The 22,948-nt window shown below is 33.2% G+C and overlaps 2 protein-coding genes across 3 annotated transcripts; both read right to left on the reverse strand.

Moving 5' to 3' along the window:
* Nucleotides 1–741: 741 nt before the first annotated feature.
* On the reverse strand, nucleotides 742–6,949 carry LOC108330047 (3beta-hydroxysteroid-dehydrogenase/decarboxylase). Of its 2 annotated transcripts, none has more exons than XM_017564496.2 (13): nucleotides 6,808–6,949; nucleotides 6,469–6,719; nucleotides 6,303–6,392; nucleotides 6,101–6,234; nucleotides 5,773–5,943; nucleotides 5,095–5,220; nucleotides 4,717–4,796; nucleotides 3,371–3,569; nucleotides 2,955–3,066; nucleotides 2,253–2,427; nucleotides 1,937–2,093; nucleotides 1,477–1,543; nucleotides 742–1,006 (listed from the first exon to the last, which is right to left on the reverse strand). In XM_017564496.2, the coding sequence occupies exons 2-13, from the start codon at nucleotides 6,698–6,700 to the stop codon at nucleotides 861–863; spliced, it is 1,689 nt and encodes a 562-aa protein (XP_017419985.1). In that variant the 5' UTR covers nucleotides 6,701–6,719; nucleotides 6,808–6,949; the 3' UTR covers nucleotides 742–860. The 2 variants fall into 2 exon arrangements, with proteins under 2 accessions (XP_017419985.1, XP_017419986.1); XM_017564497.2 differs by having other exon boundaries at nucleotides 6,802–6,946.
* A 9,701-nt stretch (nucleotides 6,950–16,650) lies between these two features.
* On the reverse strand, nucleotides 16,651–19,996 carry LOC108329984 (amino acid transporter AVT6A). Its single transcript, XM_017564412.2, has 4 exons — nucleotides 19,303–19,996; nucleotides 18,854–19,057; nucleotides 17,420–17,885; nucleotides 16,651–17,004 (listed from the first exon to the last, which is right to left on the reverse strand). Exons 1-4 carry the CDS (start codon nucleotides 19,856–19,858, stop codon nucleotides 16,866–16,868), a joined length of 1,365 nt encoding a protein of 454 aa, XP_017419901.1. The 5' UTR covers nucleotides 19,859–19,996; the 3' UTR covers nucleotides 16,651–16,865.
* Between the last annotated feature and the right edge of the window lie 2,952 nt (nucleotides 19,997–22,948).

Here is a 22,948-nt window from a genome sequence, read left to right on the forward strand (position 1 = left end):
TAGTTTCCCGTAATAGTAATAGTTAACATGAAAATTGTCATTTTATATTATTTTCACAGCAATGTCATTCATATTCCTAATAATAATAAAATATAAATATAGGAATGGGTATTTTTTGCATTCTGAAAAATCACAGAGGGTATTTTTGTCCATTTATTTTTCATATTCAATCCTAGAAAAGCTAAAATCATAGAAATTTCAAAATTGATTTCTTTATAAAATCATATGTTTACTTTTATCCTCAAAGATTTTATTCAAAATTAAACATTGCATTTTCAATTAGATATAACATTTGCATGAATAGCTGTATTTCCTAAATAAAGTATTGGTGTTATGATTTAATTTATATGATTAATTAATTAGTTTAATAAGCATTTGAATACAATAAAAAAAAACTACAAATATGCAAGTTTTACTAGTATATGTTTATTTGTGAAAATTAAACTCTTTCTAAAATAAGAACATGTTTTATTTTGAAGTTAATTGTTGTGTTGAAATTGACTTATTTGTTAATTATTGCACTTTCTTTTTACAATTCAGATAAAACAATTAACAATTGTTATTTGTTTTATATTTGAATAAATTTAAGTACTAGTGTTCATAATTATTATAAAAATAATATTTAAAGAGTATTCTTCACAGTATTTTGACACTTTTAAGACATTGGTAGAAATGTTTTTTTTTCGACGTAGTATACCAGTGCTGGAAACCATTAATATATTTATTTCCATAAAATCCAAATGACCATGCACATCATCCTTCATCTGATCTTTGATATTGAGAAGTGTTCAAATTACAATTATAGTCATACATGGAACTCAATAGAATATTTAAGGTGCAACTATCAAGAAAAAAGCCTATCAATCAATCTTCTTTGAAGAAAGAAACTTTTTGGTGAGATCAGATTTCAATTTGCAACTAAAAGAATGTGTTTTTATAAACATGCCATCAATGTCTTCCTCCTTCTGTTCGTATACGTAGAAAGCTATAAATGCAAATGTAACTCCTGTAACCACCACAAGAAAAAAATTAGTATCATTCACCACCTAAAAATAAGAAAAAAGAAAAAGTAAAACTTGTATTAGTCTCTTCTGGTCTCTGGATTTAAACAAGACACATCAATAGAAAATAAGTGAGGTGCAACATGAAACTTGTCAACCTCAGGAATAATAAGTCAAATTATTCAATGAGGTATCCATAAGTGAACAGGGGTACAGACATCTGAATGCTGATTGCAAATGATTCTTTTCATTAGAAAGTAAACAAACATGATTCAAAATTCATCAATTTCACAAATTGTGAATTTAATATATAGACCTCCAGTCACAATTTTACTGGTAGCAGAAATAGATTTAATTAAATACAGGCAAGCATAATAGCATATAGCATATTTTCGGCACAGACAAAGTCATGTTCCCACATGCATATGTACAAGTGTGTGTGCAAGCACGAAAGAGAAAGAGAGAGGGAGAGAACCTATCGTATACAAGTTCTGAAGTGAAAAGGCTCCAAGGAAGCTAAGAATGAACAGATAGAGAACAACCTATTGATCATCAAAGGAAAGATGTTTCAGCGATTCTGATACTTGAGAAAATTATACTCGGTAAATTTTTGCATTTGTAAACAGAAAACTTCATTATATGCAAAATTTTACATGGAAATTTCAACATGAAGGTTCCAAAAATATGGGTTTCACCTATAGAGTTTCACAAATTCACTGACAAGTTTACTGACATACCGCATGACTACTTTTTAATTTAAAAATAAAATAAATCAAGGAAAATGATATTTTTATTATTAATATTGCATATTTTATTATATTAATAATAATAGTATATTAAAGGGATAGGATTTTTATAATTAATGCATCCTATACATCATAATCACAATAGCAAGCAATGGCAAGGAAAATATAGGCAATGCAGTGCAGAGATACCTTTAATAACAATACCCAATCATTCCCTTCTGCAAGGGACTTCAAAACATTCACAGCAATATTCCATGACGAGGCCACTGAGAGAGCACATTTATGTGACCTATCTTCTGACAAATGAAACCATGATTTGGGCATTTTCTCAACAGTATACCCCAACCTGCACAAGTTTATTCTCACATTGAAAACTTCAATGCTTTTCTAACAACTGGATTAACTTAATAGTTATCATAATAATAATACATCATTGTACAAGTTAATAGTGGCATACAATGTTAAATTGACAACTGCAATATCCAACAGTACATAGTGTACTTACATTTTTGCAGGTAGAACGCCATGAATGAATAAAAAGATCGATGTGAACAATAGAACTTTTGTCAGAGCACTAATGATGGTATTTTCAGATGCAATGAAGTTGAAGTATATTGCAATCAAGACAAACAATGTGATGAGAGTTTGCTTTTTATCCTTCCAAAGCAATGTGTCAGCCACTGCAAATTAGCAATTCAATCAAAACTTTTAGATAAATAAATGTAAAGTGTAAAATGACTCCAAGCGTAAACTGGTTACACTGTAGTGTTTGCATAGTAAGTAGAAGAGATCCGATAGCATTGATGTTTCAGGCTTCTTAGAACTAGCACATCAAACACACACATGCTTTATAACAAATTAAAAAAAAAAAAAAACCAACAAGGTTAAAACATATGGATAATTCGCAGTACATGATGATGGGATTGTGAGCATAAACTACAACTTCCTGCTCCATCTATTACAATTTACCTGTGGAAAATAAGTGCTATGTATTTAATGTCTGTGAAAATGCTCTTGATCACAATCTAATAAGATTCATTAGATAATCAAAATCAATCAACCATGTGATACAGTAACGGAAGAGTAGCCAGCCACCATGTTTCTATTATATATGGCAATTGGTTATATTAACAGAGGAATTCTCCTTTACAAGCAAGTCCAGATTGTCCAACAAAGAAATTAGATACATATAATTGATTATTCACACCTCTTCCACTTCCAAGATATTTAGAAGCTTTTGAGGGACCTTCTCTTTTAGTTTTAGGTTGATTTTCTGCCTTCAAGTGTGCATATGATTCAATTGTCCTCAGCAGGCCCTCCTGCAAGAAAAATTACAACATCATTAATATGGGAGAAGCATCCAGGCAAGTATGATTATGTATATATTCATAGCAATAGATGTACTCGTACACTATATTGCACTAAAACATCATTCATTTAAGGAAACCATCTCATACTTGTTTTCATAATATATTATATAATCCTAATTTGGTATTATCAGTGATTTTGGGGGCATGGAGTTAGCCAACTTCTCATCATGTTTTTCTATTTAGAGGCATGAACAAGATGAAAGTCAAGAATAGAGGTTATATTATATTATTACTTTTCATAAATATCAGAGACCTGCATTGTTACGATGGGGGCATAGCCAAGGCGATCCTTTGCTTTTGAGCAATCGAAAGTTCTGCTGCAGGTCACGAGTCTAATCCTTGAAGGGGTTAACTGAGGCACCTGCATCCCATATGGGCCAAGCAGCCTATATATCCATTCCACCAAATGCGCAATGGGCAAGATAACAGCAGCAGGTATCTTTATTCTCGGCCTGCAAAAGATAACATGCCTCAGATAGCAAGAAAATAGCACTGATAATGCCTCAACAATGTTTATGTTTGTTTTTCTGAATGAAAAGGCATAATTATATTATTTATTTCAAATATAAATGCAAGAAATTTCAAAACTTAGGAATGATTGATTAATAATAGAGTCCAATATTCTAATTCACATATGGAAGTCATCCATATGAATAAAATAGATTAAAAATAATAGCCACTGGTCAGGACAGCAAGACAGAAAATCCCATAATCCAACATCCCAAATTGACAGCAACTTGAGCTACTGATGATAAAGGACAACCAAAGTTTGCATCTTTCATACTATGAAAAAAAAAAACAAAGAAAAAGGATGTATGATACAAATATAATTCTAAAGAAAAAAGGGCAAAGAGGGAAGTTCAGTAAGGTATATGAAAGGAAGAACTGGAAACCCATTTTGTGGGGTCCACCTGTACACACCCAATGATTGGGATCATAACAGAAAGATTTCTTTCTCTGTTTTGAAGAGAGAGAAAGGGAGAACATAGAGGGGAGGGGGAGCACGAGTGGAGGAGGCTGGCATTTGAGGTAATTGGGAATGAGGTCAGGAGGATATCTCGTGTGGTGAGGGATTCTTCTCCTCTGTTTTGTTTAGGCAGAATGAGCAATAATACAATAATTTCTTTTATCTTTTCACCTTCTCTGTGTTCATTGATATCAATGTATAAGCGTTAACTGAGTATAATCACATAAGAATTTTATTCATAATCTGACAATTGAAACTGCCATCACGTTCCTTTTTACTATGAATTGAGCAAGGGAGACGCAGAGTAAATACATGTCTTTTTTTTAACACAATAGTTTATGTTATTCGAATTTTAAATAGAGGTAAATTTCCCATATCTATAGTTAGCCTTGGTGTTTGATTACGATTTGACTACCGGTCACTCTAGGATTATAAATACTCATTTTCTGAGATTCAAATTGCTATTTTTATAGATTATTAGTAAGAAGAAAAGTTTAAAAATTGCATGAAATATTGGTGTCTTGAATCCTTGGTTTTACATTATGAGAGAATCTCAAATAAAAAGAAAAAAGAAAACGAGGTTACATAACAAGGGAACGAAATAACTTATGGTGACGGTTGTAATAAAGTACCTTTCATATCCAAGACCATCCAATACCACTGAAACGAACTCCCAAAATTTCATAGGCTCCATATTTGTTATGAAATATACCTACAAAACGAATATCCGTTAGCAAGAAAATACTACAGTAATTGCTAAGTTTCCTAACTTGCAAATCAATCATTTTTCCCACCTCTTTAGTATGAGAATGCAAATGCAATAATTCATTCTTAATTTAACAAAGGTCACTGGCAAATCTTTCTCAAGCATTCTTTCATGTTTCCTCTTTTTCCCAAATGAAGAGACTCTACCCTAAACCTTCAAACAAATCATCATCATCTCTGGAAGTCTACTATTTAATTTTCATTTACAAACACAAATAAAAGTAATTACAGAATCTCAGTGGTACCTCTCCAGCAGCTTTCTCTGAAACTGGCTCTTCTGAAGCCAAAGCTCGTTCAGCACATATGTGGGCATGAGCCACATTTCCAACATATGTGAAATCATAAACATTATTTCCATCGCCAATAAGGAACTGGTCAAAAGAGAAATATAAATAAGAGAATCAAAGAAAGACTGAAAGCAGTTTCTGCTAAGAAGTTAATTGCTTTGCAACCATTTGTGAACATATTCCTCCCAAAGCTATATAGAAAAATGTTTTAGTTTGCAGTCTGAGTCCGATTTAATTCAATCTGAGTTAGCCTCTGATTCTTCAAGATGTTCCTAAGGCTAATAAAAAAATTCAAGATTACATTTCCATTAGTACTGAATTAGTAATTTATACAGCAAAAAGCACCAAATATTTACTAAGACTCCAAATATGCAAAAGAAACAATAACCTTGAGCGACAGCCCAATTGGTTACACACTAAAATCAGTCAACAGGCTCAAAAAAACCAGTCAAACTAAAGGTTAAATTATTTCATTGGACTCAACCGTAAGGCAAATGAGGTCATAAAGCATACCTAATAGAATGGAAGTTTCCTTTGGTCATGTGCATATGTAATAGAGACATTTCCTACCTTAGAAAAGATGCTAAATATAAAGGCACTAAAATCTATAGCATTAAAAGGAAAAACAACATCTACCTTGGATTTCCCTTTTCTGGCAGTATCAACAAGTGTAGGCACCAACAGTCTATCACCGGGCCCAAAAATGCTACTAGGGCGTATACAACACGTTAGGAGCCCATTAGTCCCATTAGCTTTAATAACCAATGTCTCACCCTCGGCTTTTGTAGCTGAGTAATGATCATTAGGCTGAAACAAACAAATAGAATTCGGCTTAGGACCACCCCGAGCTAGTCTTATAACAAACATATAGCCCCAGTGCTCACACTATACATTATCTATCTTTCTCAAGTTCACGTATGGTAATTTGTGAATTCAGTAAAAGAAGAGTTGCTAAAGTGTATACCGAAGGTGTATAAGGCATTGTTTCGTCAGCATTATGAATCCCATGAACGCCATCGAAAACAACGCTGGGAGAGCTGGTGTAAATGAGTCGCTTCACCCTCTGCTCCACGCAAGCATCGATGACATTCTTTGTCCCTTACATAGGAAAAATCTCAGCAGATTCAAACTTCAAACAAGCAAATACACAGAAGAGTGAGGTTCACCTTGCACATTGACGGAATAATGAAGTTGGTAGTTGTTAATGGAAGAGTTTGGAGCAGCCATGTGGAACACAACCTCAACTCCTTCTAATGCTGCACTACTCATAAAACCAACATCAGCGAGTGCAAATGTTGCTACAATTGAGAGAGAAAAGAAGAGGTTTATCACCTTTTAGGACTTGGGCCTTGTTGCGAAGATCGAGGGAGACGTATTGGGCCCGGCCGGAGTTCAAGGCCTGGCCGAGAAGCCCCAACTGTTCGGGGGGCTCGAGAACAATGCTGTCTTCCAAATCGGCGATGCGAACGCAATATTCGTTTTGCCGGATTAACATTTCCACCAGATGCCGAGCGGCAAAACCCCTCCCTCCGGTCACCACGCACCACTTGTCTTCCGCAGCCATTGTTAAACAAAAAGCTCACCTGATTCGAATTGCAGATTCACATTAACACACAGCACCTTAACTCAAACACTCACAAATCATAATCAACAAAACAAACGAACACCAACGTCGCAGCAAAGATGAATCGACAAGGAGAGTCAGAAAGAGACGAGAGCAAGAGTTCTTCGTAGAGTGATGCGTAAAGACGAGGGAGAAGAGCGATAGTGTCATGACAAACCCGGATCAACTCAGTTAGTTCGACCCGACTCGGAAACTATGAATTTGTAAAATATTGATAAATGTAGACAGATGGATATTGATAAAATAAAACAAACAATAAATATTAAAGTATAATTTCTATTTGTGGATCAGCTTATTTAAATTTAAAATAAATAATTATTTATTTAAAACAGATCAACTTTATTCATTAAAATAAACAAAAAATTACTTATTTTTAAAATGAAAAGAATATATATAAAAGAAATTATTATTTTCAAATTCGTAACATAACGTGTTATTAACATTTTTTTTTGTAAATAATGTCATTTATTGGCCAAAATAGTTTTTTTCAGTAGACTAAGTACGATGTACTGTAAGTTATGTTATATAAAAGAATCTTAGTCATGATTGAATTGTCGTTGTTAAAATTAAGGTTAATAATATGTTATAACAAGTGTTCTATTTGATAAAACTAGTTGGTAAATTAATTTGTAAAGGATAAGATATTTTTAGTTGATAATTATAAGTGTTTGGTGAAGTAATTAATAAATGTAAATACGTAAAGATCATAACTTCAGTATCTAAGCTAGAAACTAGTTAAGTTAAAGCAGTTTGGAATGTATAAGTTAGAAGTTTCTAAAATAAATTATTTTAAAAACATTTAACTTACAAATTATTTTAAAATAACCTATTTTAAGAAAATCAATTACAAACTATATTTTAATCAACTTGTTTAACATTAAAAGAACATTAATTATGTTATTTTTAGATCTCTAGCTTAAATAAACAATATATTAACACAGATTAATTGCACATGTTATTCTTATTTTTTATTCAATAATTTACTTTCAATATTATATTTTTCTAGAAATATAACTATACTTTATTTATGTGTTGATATTTTAAAATAATTTATTTTAGAAACTTCTAACTTATACATTCCAAACTGCTTTAACTTAACTAGTTTCTATATAACTGAAGTTATGATCTTTATGTATTTACATTTATTAATTACTTCACCAAACACTTATAATTATCAACTAAAAACATCTTATTATTTACATATTCTTATTATTTATTCAATAATTTACTTTCAATATTATATTTTTCTAGAAATATAAATATACTTATGTGTTTATAATTTATTTTCAGCTTGACTATGTTTTTTCTTGCATTTTGTTGTAGTTTTTTTCTGTATAGTCCTTCAACAAAAAATATATTTAATATGTAATTTACTAGGTGTAGTATAAAGCAATTACAGAAAAATGACTTAGCATAAAAGGTAATGAATTTTATTTCCTCTTGGGGTGATTCTAAAATATCTTCCAATAGGACATTGGAAAATTGTAAATATATATATATATATGTAAAAAATAAATAATATATATATATATATATTACACATATTATTAATATAGATGAAGTTAAATCATTTTAGAGTGATAAGAGTCAGATGACATAAATCCATTGTGTTTGTCATTGAAAGACTACATATTGAAACCATTTTCCATTTCATGAACTAATCAATGCAGTTGCAACATAACTGCAGTACAAAGAAAAAGCAATATAAGCTTGTGATAATCAACAATGAGAAATCGGAAACTTAATTGGTGCCTAAGGTAAATAAAAATTTAATCTGATTTTACACAAGATTAACCTTATGAACTGCCTTCATCAGCAATATCATTAATAATTTAAGGGTTAAATATGTTTTTAGTCCCTCAACTATCAAGCGATTTTGTTTTTTTTCCTTATTTTAAACTTTATACGATTTGATTCCTCTCCTTAAAGAAATCATAATTTTTGGTCCTCCAAAACAAACCACGTTAAAAATTAGCTGAGGTGGCTAACGGTGTATGCCAAGTTTTTTTTTTCTGACACTCACGGAATCTTTCTCACTTTTTCTCTCTCTTTCACGGTATATTGCTCTTTCTGGCGCAGAGGAAAGGTAGAGCTGGGGAAGAAAACCACTTCGAGATCTATCCAATGCAGGGAACCTCATCAACCAATTTGATGGAAAGAAAGCCCTTGATGGTTCATTGAACATTGGCAAACCCTTTGTTAATCAGGCGCCCAAGTTGCAGAATTCTAACAATCTTGAAACTGAAAAAAGAATCACCAACAAAGCTTCTGGAAAATCACTTACTGGTATAAGAAAGTACTTTCTGACATTTCAAACTCCGGGAAATGACGGGCACAATTGAACAAGGTGGTGTCACTGTTAGGATTTGGGGAGGAAGCAGTTTCTGGTAGCTCCGAGGCCGTGGCACTATCGGTGGAGCCAGTTCAGTTTGTTTTCAGTGCGAATCGTTTCGGTGTTTTTCTTCTCTGTGATTGATTCGTTCGATCCACACAATCGTGGTGGATTGATTCCATGGCGTATAGACGAAGACAACAACAAGGGTTTTCAAAACCTTCGATTTCGACCTTCGAAGACGAAACCACTCGAAACCCTAACTCCGTTCCGCCGCCAAACAACGTCGTTGAAGGTTTAGCTTCGTCGCCGTCGTCTTCCCTTGCTGCGAAAGCTATCAGAGCTTCTTCGACGTGTCACGACTCTTCGTTGTCCTAGATTTCTCCTCCACTTCTTCTCCGACAACTCCTTCTTCGCCGTGAAGGAGCCCCTTGCAGCGTTTGAGGTGTTATCCTCGTCGATTGTGGATGAGAGAACGGCGGTGGAGACCCAGAAGAAACAACGGACGACCTCCTGATAGGTGTAAATTTTACTTGCTTTTGTTACTTAAAATGTTGTGTTTTTGAGTAAGTTTTAGTATTAATTCTCATGAAAAGTATATATTTGTTGATGTAAGTATAGTTTGTAATGTTTAAATGTGTGTTTTGATGCTTTTGTGTGTTTATTTTTGCAATAGAATAAGGATTGGATAATATCAAAGAGACCCTGTGTGCATCAGTGGCCCAGCCAGAGCGCACCAGAGGCCCAGCCAGAAGTGAACCAGTGGCCCAGCAACCAGGAACCAGTGGCCCAGCGAGCCAGTGGCCCAGCCAGAGCGCACCAGTGGCCCAGCCAGAGCGCATCAGTGGCCTAGCGACCAGGAACCAGTGGCCCAGCGAGCCAGCTCGCCCAGCGACGGACGCTCGCCCAGCGAGCGTACGTTCGTCGCCCAGCGAAAAATCACTTAAGGTCCTTTCTTTAAAAACGCGATCCAGAGGCAGAAACCAGTCAGTTCTGGAGGGGAGAAGCTAGGGGAGACTCTGCAGCTCGCGTCCATGCTCGTTTTGGGTGCTCCGGAGTGGAATTTCAACACTTTCTACCATCCAATCCATCCTTTATCGTGTCTATGATGTATATGTGTAGCTAGAACTCCATTTCACTGGGGTTGAGAGTACATTTCTGAAACTCTTTGTAATTTCTATATTAATGCATGATCTTGTATGAATTTTGTGTTCTATCTTTATTATTCATGCCTATGATGAGAATCTGAGCTATTTGAACGGTTAAATCATTGAGAAATGTATGAGACCGCGGACCTAGGATAGAACTGCTAAAGGATTTCGAGTCCTAGACATAGGAGGAAATTCTTAGTCATCTGTGACATTGTGATTAAGGCAAATCTGATAACTGAATTATCTAAGAGATTAGGATTTAGTTTGAATGATTCTGAACGGTCATCTGAGAGATCAGGACTGCATGCGCCTAGGATGTTGATGCTTAATTTTGAGGAATTGCGTTAGTAGAAAAATTACTTGAGTGATGAACTTGAAAATCAACCCCAGTGAACTTTAATTCATCTGTTTTTACCACTTTATTTTCATCTGTATGCAAATCTTACTTGTGTTGTAAAATTAATCGCTAAATTAGTAAACTTTAATCATTCTGTGAATCAAAACAAATCTCTTGGGAAAACGATTTCCGGACTTACCGGTTTATTACTTGTACGATTCGGTACACTTGCCGAGGTCTCAACAAGTTTTTGGCGCCGTTGCCGGGTATTTGTTTTTGTTTTCGTTGATTGTTTGTTGTTTATCTGGTTTAGTTGATTTTTGCTATCTTTTGTTTAAGTGTTTATAGTGATTATATTTGAATTCTTGTGCATAATTGTTATCATCTGTAGAAATTGTGTCTTTTTGGATTGTTTCTTTTTAGTTTGTGTTTTGTATGAGAAGCAGAGAACAGGTTGAAAATCTACTTTTTGATCCGGAAATTGAAAGAACTGCTCGAAGGAACAACAGTAGAAGAAGGAGACAAAGTAGAGAATCTAGAGAATCCTCTACTATTTCTGAAGAAATTCTGGACTTTTCATCTGGTCAAGACAAAGAAGAAATGAAAGATAATCGTACTGGAGAAGGTTCTGGGCAAGGAAGACGTACTCTTGCAGATTATAATACTTTCTCAGGACCTCTACACTTCAACAGTATTGCAAGACCAGTGGTGAATGCTGCTAACATGGAGATGAAGCCAGCTCTTATTCATCTGGTGCAGAACAATCAATTTCATGGATTATCCCACGAGAATCCATACACTCACTTGGCTACTTTCATGGAGATTTGTAATACAGTGAGGATTCATCAGGTTCCAGATGAAGCAATTCGACTCAGCTTATTTCCATTCTCATTAGCTGGTAATGCAAAAATGTGGCTGAATTCCTTTCCAGAGAATAGTCTGACAGTCTGGGATGATGTGGTTGCTAAATTTCTGAATAAATTCTTCCCTCAGTCCAAAGTCAATAAGGGAAAGCAGGAGATCTCGTCTTTCCAACAAGATGCTAATGAAACTCTAGGTCAAGCATGGGATAGATTCAAAGGCCTACTGAGAAAAACCCCTACTCATGGATTTGATGAGCCTACAATGTTAAATTTGTTTCTTGGAGGGCTGAAATCTCAAACAAAGTTAATGTTAGATGCATCAGCTGGAGGTAGTATCAGATGGAAGACGCCTGAAGAAGCACATGAACTGATTGAAAACATGGCTGCAAATGATAATGAAGTTCAGAGTGAAAGAGCCCAATTTCAACAAAAAGGTGTTCTTCAACTTCAATCTCAAGATGCTTTACTAGCTCAGAACAAGATTATGACTCAGCAACTTGAGACATTAATGAAGAAGTTATCTCAGCTACCTAAAGAACTGCAGAATGTTTCTCAAGCTCAACATCAGACGGTTCAAAGTTGTGAATTGTGCGGAGGAAATCATAATAATGGTCAATGTGTAGTGCAAAGCATGTCTCATGAAGAAGTAAATTATATGGGAAATCAAGGTCTTCAGACGAATTATAATCAAGGTCAAAGTTTTAATCAAGGATGGAGACCTCATCCGAGTATGGGACAAGCTGTTCCTTTCAATAGACCACCTCCACAGAACTTTCAGCAACAACCTACTCTGACAGACAGAACTTCAAAAGTCGAAGAAACTCTTCAGCAGTTTATGCAGGTATCAATTTCCAACCATAAGAGTACAGAAGCCTCACTTAGAAATTTGGAGATTCAGGTGGGTCAATTAGCTAAAAAGTTGGAAGAAAAACCAGAGAAGGACTTTGGGGCAAACACTGAAGTAAATCCAAAGGAAAACTGCAATATTATTACTACAAGGTCAGGAAGAATTCTGAAAGAAAGAGAGATTGAAAAAAAAGTGAGTGAAGAAAAAAATGAGATGAGTAAACAGGGAGATGAAGAAGAAGAGAAAGAGGATAGAGAAAGTGGAAAAGCGAGAGAGGGAGAGAAAAAGAAAGAACAGATGTATGAGAAACCTCTTCCATATCCAAAGGTTTTCTCTAGAAACGAGAAGGAAAAACAGTTCAGGAGTTTCATTGATATTTTCAAGAAGCTAGAAATCAAGATGCCCTTCTCAGAAGCACTGAAACAAATACCTGCTTACTCGAAATTCATGAAAGATTTGCTCACAAAGAAGAGAAAGTATATTGAGGAAGAAACTATAGAAGTACAGGGCCAGTGCAGTGCTATCATTCAGAAGTTGCTTCCACCAAAGTTTAAAGATCCAGGCAGTTTTACAATTCCATGCACCATTGGTAAACTGGCTATTGGGAAAGCGTTAATTGATCTTGGAGCCAGCATCAATCTTATGCCTCTGTCAATGTTTAAGAAAATTGGAGAATTAGAGTTGAAGCCCACACGCATGACTCTACAATTGGCAGACAGATCAATCAAATATCCGCATGGAGTAGTAGAAGATGTGTTGGTAAAGGTAGACAAATTCTTATTTCCAGTGGATTTTGTTGTCATGGAGATGGAAGAGGATAAAGAAATTCCTTTGATTTTGGGAAGACCATTCATGAAGACTGCTCGAGTATTGATTGATGTTGATGATAGAAAGCTTAAATTGAGAGTTGAGAATGAAGAAGTAAATTTTAATGTTTTTGAAGCAATGTCTCACCCAAATGATGAAGATACATGCTTTCAAACTGATGAGCTTGAGGAAGTCTGCATGATGGCACAGAAGACGATGCACATATCATCACCTCTTGAAAGAACTCTTGTTGATGCTTGTGAATTTTTACTTGCAGATGAAGAGAAGTTAATTGATGAATGTATACAGAGTCTAGATACTTTGAAGGAGATTCCATCTGATGAAAAAGAGATAAAAGAAAAGAAGCTGGACTTGAAGTTGCTACTTTCACATTTGAAGTATGCTTTTCTTGACAAAGATGACAATAAACCTGTGATCATCAGCAATGCTATATCCACTCTGGAGGGAGAAAAGTTAACCGAATTCTTGAAAGTGGACAAAGGAGCTGTAGGTTGGTCAAATTCTGATCTGAAAGGAATAAGTACTTCTTCTTATTCCATGCACATAATATTTAGGAAGGATGATTTCAAAACCTTGGATCAACCACAGAGTGCTTCTTAGTGTCAAGCTAAAGACGTTAAACAAGCGCTTACTGGGAGGCAACCCAGCTTTCTAACTCTATCTATTTATGTTTTCAGTTATTTTGGTTGTGTGGATTGAAGCTGAATCTGTTTGGTTGTGTAGATTGAATTATGTTTCTGCAATGATTTGATTGTGAAATGTGTGTTTGAAGTTTGAATTTGAATTTTGAATTCTGTCCATGATAATTGGCATGATTGTGAGATTGTTATTACAAAATCTGAGTTTTAAAATAATTAGGAATAAGAATAATTTAAAATAGAAGTAACCATACATAACTAAAAAACTATCACATAACTTGATGATAAGTGTTTCGTCAAGGTCAATTGTTTGGTTTTTGATGTTTCGAGTCCAAATTTTGCCTGGTTAAAGAGATTTTGTGTGTGTTCAAACTATTCCGATTGTATATGTAAAAATTATTTTAATTTCAAAGTTAAATCAACTTAGACAGAAAGCAGTGAATGTTATAATTAATGTATAATCTTTTTTGTTATTTCAAACTTTTATTTATATATTTTATTATAAACTTTTGATTAAGACTTAATTACGACCTAACGTGAATAATCATGCTTTAATCTTAAGTTAATCGAATTTAAGATTGATTTACTTTGATTATGTTCAAACAGTATGATGAATTATCACTCAGTTTGTTAGATAACCATATGGACTTAGTGACTTATCATCGAAATGTTTGGTTGATCAGTTGAACTCGAGATTTGTCATTGACTTGATGATTGACCGTCCAAATTATAATTGATTAAATGATTATAAAGCATAATAATAAATTAGGATCAAGTAATACACATGTGAGTATTATTAAAGTGATTAGTGCATTTTTATCTTAATAATTTACCTAGACTTCCCCTTTTAGTTTTTTAATAATAATACTTTACACATTTACTTTTCTTCGTCTACAATTTTGCATAGTGTTACAATGTAGAATGTAAACTTTTGTTCAATCATATTGCCAACATTTTACATCAAAAATACATGTTCAGTTTTCTTATATTTATTTTAGTTCTTACTATGAAAAATGTTATCTTTATTTTAAATAATACAACTAATATGTATTATATATATATATATATATATATATATATATATATATATATAAATCTTAGGTCAAATAGTCAATAATATCTTATTTTAAATATATTTTTCATTTGTTTAATATGACAAGTGTTATTTTGCATTAGAAACTTAATGTATCGTATGATCGTTTAGTCAACTATAATTTCGATTGTCACAGTCTGATTAACTACAACTTGGAGAGTCAGCCATCAAGTCAATAACAAATCTCGAGTCTGAATGTTCAACCAAACACCCTGACGACAAGTCACTAAATTGAGACGGTTATCTAACAAATCAAGCGACAATTCATCTCCAAAACCAATTAACTCAAGGTTAAAATATGATTATTCACGTCTGGGCTTATAACTAAGCTGACCTTAATTAAAAGTCTATCCCAAAATCTATAAATAAAGGTTTAAGGTAAGAAAGTCGGTTACACATTAATCACAATATTCACTGTTCTTTGTCTAAGTTGATATGACTTTAACATTAAAGTACTTTCAATAAATATCATCTGAACAATTTATACATATGGGAACTCTTCTTACTGAACATAATTTGAACTTAGAACTTGAACTTATAACGACATGCCAAAAACTAAATAATTAATCTTGATCTCACAACCGAAACAATTATCATTGTATCTATCTTTTATTTATAGTGTAAAACTATAATGTGTCATGATAAATAAATAGATAAAAATATATTTAAAAGTAAAATATTCTTTTTACATAGAAAGTATTACATAATATAAGAAAATGAATCAATTTCATGGAAATTTTTTGCAATTGAACAAACTTTACAATATGGCCTTAAGAAAACTAAAGAAGTAAAAATAAATGATTAAAATATCATAACTAAAGTATTGGTGATAATCGTGTACTAACCAGGTTGCTTAATCTTGCTTCATTATCAATTATACCCTTATCCATATAATTTATTTTATTATTTTACCTTTTTGTGTTTTGTAGCGGTCTTTTTAAATTCAATTAACCACGTACAAAAAAAAAGTACCTATAACAAAATAATTTATTTCATAATTATTTTTATGAATATCATTTTTTACAAAATTTAATAAAAAAGTTTATTTTAATATCTACACTAATTTTGTTTTTTGTTATCACAATAAAAAAAATTAATACAGAAGAAATATTATTTATTTTTATGATTACTTTTTTATGAAAATCAACTTAATAATATTTTTTATTTTAATAACTATTATAATAATTACCTTTTATTATATAATAAGAAAATAACACACATAGCATGTTATGAGGACAATTATCATCACACGTGTACACAACAATCTTCTTATTAATTATCGTTGTTTAAGATATAGGATAATGATGATTAATTTATAAATGTGATCGGAAAATTAGATTAATTATAAAAAAAAAAAGGCAATGTGACATCTACAACTAAAGTTCTTATATGACTTCAATATATAAATGACTCATTTTGTATTATCAAGGAGAATATTTGTTATCATTAGTGCAGATTTGTTGGCTACAAATCTTGAATGATTTTACACCTATAATTATCTAAATAATCTTCACAATTTGTTAGGAAAGCTACACGACAGAATTTATAAAAAGAAATCTTATCATCACTAAAAACAGAGATGATTCAATAATGGAAGGTTTTATAATATGATTTCTGAAAAATTTACGGCAAGTATAGTATACCATTATTAATATTTATTATTCAAGAATAACTTGAAAAAAACATCCGGAAAAGAAGCCATAGTAGATAGGTTTAGAGACAGTGCTTTGAGAAATATGGAAAATATTAAAGTACTACTAAATATTCCTTATTTGAGACAGTCTTCCATTTCTGCTTGCAATTTGATCAAATATTCCAAATCCACTTGTATTTCCAAAACCTTTTCAAATGTTATGAACCTTGAAAAAGTTCAGTGATTTTTCAAACCAACTTCTAAATAATCCACACATTCAATTTGACCTACTGAACTATCAAGGATTGGTGTATTTTCGGTGGTTAAGAGTGTGTATTTCAACTTGATGAGTTTGGTTACCGATAAAATAGGCAACTCATAACTCATTGCTGAGGATCCACACGTTTTCCGAACAAAGATTCAGCATTACTGTATATAGCCACCACATTTGAGAACACAGCAAGAAAAATCATGACAATGGATAAAACCTTGTCCTTCTTTGTTGAAATCCCATGAGGATCCCTGAAATGAAAAAAAAAAATTATAGATAGTTAGGAAAATGGATCTAAGTGGCTTTGAAGTTAAAACCAATTTAAATAATAATAGTTTTCTGTCAGTGAAAAATTACATTCATTTGCTAGACTTTGCTTCATGGATAAACAAAATTACAGGAGATAGTCATTATTATCCAGCCTTATACTTAAACAAGACAATCTCCATAATTTAATGTCATCCTATATCCCAGTTAAGTTAAAAATTATAGAAGTTCAGAGACCTATATGCTTGAGTTCTCAGCTGAAGAAAAAAGTTATTTATTATCCAACATAAGCCATAAAGATTGACATAACAAACACTTCAATAAAATGAACACAGATTAAATCAACAATAATGAAAATATGATGTGTTCAATACATTTAGATAAAGTAAGAAAATCCACCTGATAGAAATTGCAGCAGGGAAAATAAACCCAAGGCAAACGGTGGCAGTAGCTCCAGTGAATTGAAACACATCCCAGATAGTAGGTAAAAAATTTGCAGCCACATATATTAAAGTGATGAGTCCAATGGTGATCAAGACAAACCTACGATGATCTAAATCCAAGGACCTAGCTGAAGGAAAGATGAGATCGTCCAAATTGAAGCGCAATGAGAAGAAGATAACTGGGAAAACAAGCATGAGGTGGAGGGCGTAGCTGATACGAACAATGTCATTGAGTAGACTGCTATAAGGGATACCCAGATCAGTATCAAAGTTGGCCAGCACATCATCAAGTGTTGACTCACCAAATAGGAGAACTCCAAATAATGCTGTAAGAATATAAATACTAGAACACAGAACCAGTGATGCACGTATAACCGGTTGCATCAAGGAAGGGTCTCCTAATTCATTTTCGATTGTATGCACTGCATGAACAGGACAGAACTTTGCTCAAAAATAGTCTACCAGTACTTAACACTGCTTCTTTGTTGTATTAAATATCTGAGCATAACAGAAATCATAAATACAAAACCGTGATAGCTGATAGAACACCAGAAATGTAAGACTCACACTAGAGCCTCCAGCTCCTTCGGAATGATTTCCCTGTCTAAAAAATTTATTACACACCACCTTGACCCTCACATCGCTCTGTCCCTAGCCATAAACTCTTAATTAGGTAAACTGGCAAGCCAGGATTGTAACTAACTCCCTCTTTCCCACAGGCCAATTTATTCTATAAACCCTACAGATCATATGTTTCTTTAAGCTTGGATCCCACAATTGATTCAGGCCCTGTTCAGCCCTAATATCTGACATTGTGCCAAAAGTCGGTATAGGATCAATATCACAGAGCATTTATATTTGAATGATAAATATTGACAAACTGTCATGTTATTCCAATTTTAAAGAAATATGATTATTGCAACAAGCATGAATGATCATGCAGAATAAATAGAAACCCGTTGAAAAGGAAGATTTGTGATTGTGACAATACAAAGCAGTGAGTGAAAGGAACTATCATTGCCTTTGCCATTAACATTTTTTAGTGAATTGTATCTTTCTTTCCTTACAGAGGGGTAAAATGTTGTTCTTTTCATTTCTCAACTTTTATTTCTTTTGGAACCAATCTCCTCCAAAGCAAAGAGACACGTATTACACCAAGTCAAGAGTCAAGACAATAAACAGAATGCACTGCTTCAGATAAGTTCCCATGACTCATGGATTGACGAAATTTTTTTATTTCACTGATTTGGCATAAAAATATGTACTTGTATTAACATAACAGTATTTGAGTCATTAGTTAATCTCTCTACTTTCATTGAAGTGGGGAGAATTAATAAAATTATCATCCAAAACATCAGAAAATGAAATTTTAAACAATATGGCAGCTTACCATTGTAGTGACAAACAAATGCCGTCACAAGAACTGGAACGGCAGTAAAGAGATTCCATATGGATGAAACATCAGTAATATTAGGAAGCATCCTGGGACTGGCTATGCTGCCATTAAACAATTTGAAGAACGTGATTCCCGCAGTTATGAGTAGAAACACAATGGCCAGAGCCACTGCTAAAGCAGAACTATGTCTCAACGAATCTGCAGGCACAAAAACAGTCCACATACCAAAGTATAATCATCAATACCCCACTGAAAATATCCACCCACAATGCTCCCTTCACGACTCGATTAATCACTAGTGAAGCATATTTAATCATTAATACCCCAACTACAAAATTGAACTGTATACAATCAAATTCATCACTTATTTTATTTTTTCTGTTGGAAGTAATTACAGAAATAATCATTCTCAAACATGTGCAGTGTGTATTGTGGTCAGTTACCTATCCTCTTAAAGAAGGCCAATGGAGCAAATACGAAGAGAGTTGCGAGAAGCAGAACGAAAGTACGGGTTGTCCAGAAGCACTGGCCGAACCAGCCTTCAAGCACCCCGAAATGATGGACTCCACTGGAAGATGTTCCAGACAAGACATCACCAATTATGATGACGTAAACAACAAGTATCCCAAAGTTGTTGAGAAGCACCGCCACGTGAAAGAGCAGGGTTCCGGAGCTCCCAAAAGCATCCCCCATGAGGTGGGCGTAGGTGGCGGCCTTGGCGGCTCTGCTGAATCTGAGAAGAATCTCGAGAGAGGTGTGCGTGAGGAAGGCCAGGAAGATGATGGCACCAACGCCCACACTCACACCCACAACTTTCATGGCCGCCGGCAAGGCCATGATCCCAGCACCGATGATCGTTGTAGATAAATTGAACACAGAACCACTAAGCGATGCCTTTGACCCTGACCCTGACCCGGATCCGGACCATGAGCCGTCATCTCTTTCGCTGCTTCGAAGCAGAGGCAACGCCGACGGTGATTCCACCTTGCGGTGGCTCATTCTGTTATTGCTAACTACTGCTATTCAGTCTTCTGTATCTTTTTCTTTCTCTTCCTGTGGCTCTCGCGTCACACTCACATCACAATCACAATGTATATAATATTGCACAATCCGATAAGTTTGTGAAATGTGATGTAAGAAAGTGCCAACCAGGACCACGTTGATGCCTACGGATACCTTCATTCTACTCAGTATTATCTTAGCTTCCCATTTTTGGTATGAACGTAAATGGAAAAAAAAAAAACAAAAGGAAAGGATAAAGAAAGAAGAAAAGAAAAAAAACAAACTCTATTTGTTCTTTAATTAATTAATAAATAAAAAGTAATTTATTTCTTTTCTAACTATAGAATTGTAAATGTACATAAGTTGGGTTAATTAACTAATGAATCACAGAAGCAAATCAAACGAACTTATAGGAGGAAATATGTAATTCTTAAGGTTTAATCTAATTTGTATTCACAAGTAATATTATTTATTATTATTATTATTTTAATCTTAAAATTTTATAATTAAGTTTGGGGTTTTATTAAGGTTTTGAGTTTTAATGTCTACAATTGAATTTAAACTCAATATCTATTTTAGTTTAAATAGTCATCAACTTTTTCAACATTTTGTTTTAATTTTTTAATTTTTGTTCAATATTTTTTTTTTCACGACATCTAAATAGTTAATGACACAATATTTACATAAATCATTAGTGAATGATATACATCATCTCATCTTTTTTCCAATATTCCCGACTTCATAGTTGTCGCTACGGATGACAATTTTATCTGCGGGCACAGGTATCCGCGGGTAAAATCCGCGGCGGGTAGTAACTATCCGTGAATATTTATTACCCGCAGGTAACGGGTAGCGAGTATTTTAATACCCGCTTCTAAACGGGTCGGGTACGGGTAGTATACTACCCGCCCCGCGGGTATCCGTTACCCGCAAAAAATTAAAAAGAAATAATTTATATAACTTTTAATTAAATTTAACTAAAAATAAAATAAAATTATATTTTATTAGTTTAAATTTAATTAAAATTAAATTATAATTTACATTTAATTTAATTTATATTATATATATATATATATTTTTTGTATTTTTATTTAAATTTTATTTTTAAAATGTATTAAATATTTTTTTTTGCGGGTATCCGCAGGTACTCGCGGGTTTTAAAATACCCACGGATATTTTTTAAACGGGTACCCGGCAGGTAACGGGTCGGGTTGCGGGTAGGCACTACCCGTGCCCTACCCGACCCGTTGTCATCCCTAGTTGCCGCATCGCTAGTCACCAAATTATCTCTCTTGGCCACTACATCACCGCAACACACCACCATCTTCTTCCTCGTACCACCAACTTGCAAACATAAATCCAAATCGCAAACACTAATATGTAAACATAAACCCAAATCACGAATCCTAAACTACAAACAAAAACTCCTAAACTACAAACAGAAACCCAAATCACGAACCTAAATATGCAAAGCGAAACCCAAATCACAAAAGTCTAAATCTCCACCACAGATCTCTGATATTCGTCACAAAAAATTTAAAAAAGAATCAAAAGAAGTCATCCTACAAACACGAGATACTTAGATAGAATAAATAGAGTGTATTCAATTTAAACTAAAATTATTTATTAAATTTAAGCGAAACAATTGTATTAGCCGAAATTCAATCTAAGATTTAATTAAACGCATTTAGTCAAACCAATCTAATTATATATCAATAACATTCAATCTAAACATTTAATATCATATATCATTAGAAATATTTTAAGTTTAGATGATTGTGTTATTAATTATGTTCTCTAATATGTTTCCTTTTCAACATTGGCTAAGTCATATAGAATAGATGTTTGATGAAGGTGTTTAAAAGTGTTCACATCCTTGAGATGTCCTATCATCTATAGTTAACAAGTTGACTCAACGACTTTCATAAAAATTATGTCACAAAGTACCAATCTTCAATTTGTGAAAGCTCGCTCTGTTTGGTATTGCTAGTGATACATTGACATCACATAGATAGAGTGTCATCTAATCACCTCATAGTACCACAAAACACAAATATCAGCATGAAGTCATGAACCTCTAAAAAATCTTTGACCCAGTATGCTCTAAAGCATACAACCTATAATGATCTCTTTTGGATGCTTGAATAAGGAAGCACTTCTCCGCTAAAAAAAACTAAGATTCCAAGATATAACTAGTTATCCATACGTGCATGTGAAAAATTTATGACAAACTTAAGACAATGATTCCAATTACAAGTTCACAAGAAGTATAAAATTGCACTTAGAAACCATGACAAGACTCCATATAAAATTGATTTTTTCTCACGAGCAAACTCTAAAGATTTTTTCTAATTCTCATAATACTCAGTGTTTTGTACAATGGAAACGTGATTGTATCTATAGCCATCTAGTGTCGCACCTTCCATGTTTGATTCATTCTTTCCTTGTACATATACTAAAATTGTATATATATTTAGATAAAGAAAAAAACATTTTACACTGACAAGAGACTAATGTATAGATGGAAATAGAATTACGACTAGAAATCACTTAAACAATGCAAAAATTAAGACTTCATTCAAAGTTAGTGTTAATGTCATATAAAAAATATCAGCAATTAATATTGCATCTAAGTTTAAAACCATTATTTCTAACTATTCTTCTTTTGAATGTTTTTCAAATTTTCTTTTGCAAATACACATAGTAGCTCTCGACAATTTGACTTTAATTGTTTTTCTACTTTGATTTTAAGTTATAAATTTAAGCACGACATGAATATATGATTCAACACATAATATGAAAATTTAATCTCTATATTTAATGTCAATTAATCAATTGAAGCTACAAATAAAATCAAACCAAGAATTAACTAAGACTTATGTTGAAAGCAACTCCTTCAATATGTGATAGAAAAATTACCATCTTCCTTTACAATATATATTCAAGTAATTAGGCAACTGGAAATTACAAAAGGTAATAGATGATCACATGACTAAAAATTAAAAGAGATAGACACACTTGAGGCAACCTAAATCAAATAAGAACATCGTGTTATATAATATTTCATCATAAATCAAAGGTCTAAAC

This window comes from Vigna angularis, chromosome 4 (genome assembly GCF_016808095.1).
Source record: "Vigna angularis cultivar LongXiaoDou No.4 chromosome 4, ASM1680809v1, whole genome shotgun sequence".
Taxonomy (NCBI): domain Eukaryota; kingdom Viridiplantae; phylum Streptophyta; class Magnoliopsida; order Fabales; family Fabaceae; genus Vigna; species Vigna angularis.

What these genes read in the sequence shown, in the direction of transcription:
- LOC108329984 (XM_017564412.2), bottom strand. Translation starts at nt 19,858, where the DNA reads ATGAGCCACCGCAAGGTGGAATCACCGTCGGCGTTGCCTCTGCTTCGA. An exon ending in GGCCTTCTTTAAGAGGATAG is followed by an intron (nt 19,058 to 19,302) that starts GTAACTGACCAC and finishes TTGTGCCTGCAG; the next exon opens with ATTCGTTGAGACATAGTTCT. An exon ending in ATTTGTTTGTCACTACAATG is followed by an intron (nt 17,886 to 18,853) that starts GTAAGCTGCCAT and finishes CTGTTCATGCAG; the next exon opens with TGCATACAATCGAAAATGAA.
- LOC108330047 (XM_017564496.2), bottom strand. Translation starts at nt 6,700, where the DNA reads ATGGCTGCGGAAGACAAGTGGTGCGTGGTGACCGGAGGGAGGGGTTTT. An exon ending in TTATTCCGTCAATGTGCAAG is followed by an intron (nt 6,235 to 6,302) that starts GTGAACCTCACT and finishes TTCCTATGTAAG; the next exon opens with GGACAAAGAATGTCATCGAT. An exon ending in CAGAGAAAGCTGCTGGAGAG is followed by an intron (nt 4,797 to 5,094) that starts GTACCACTGAGA and finishes TTCGTTTTGTAG; the next exon opens with GTATATTTCATAACAAATAT.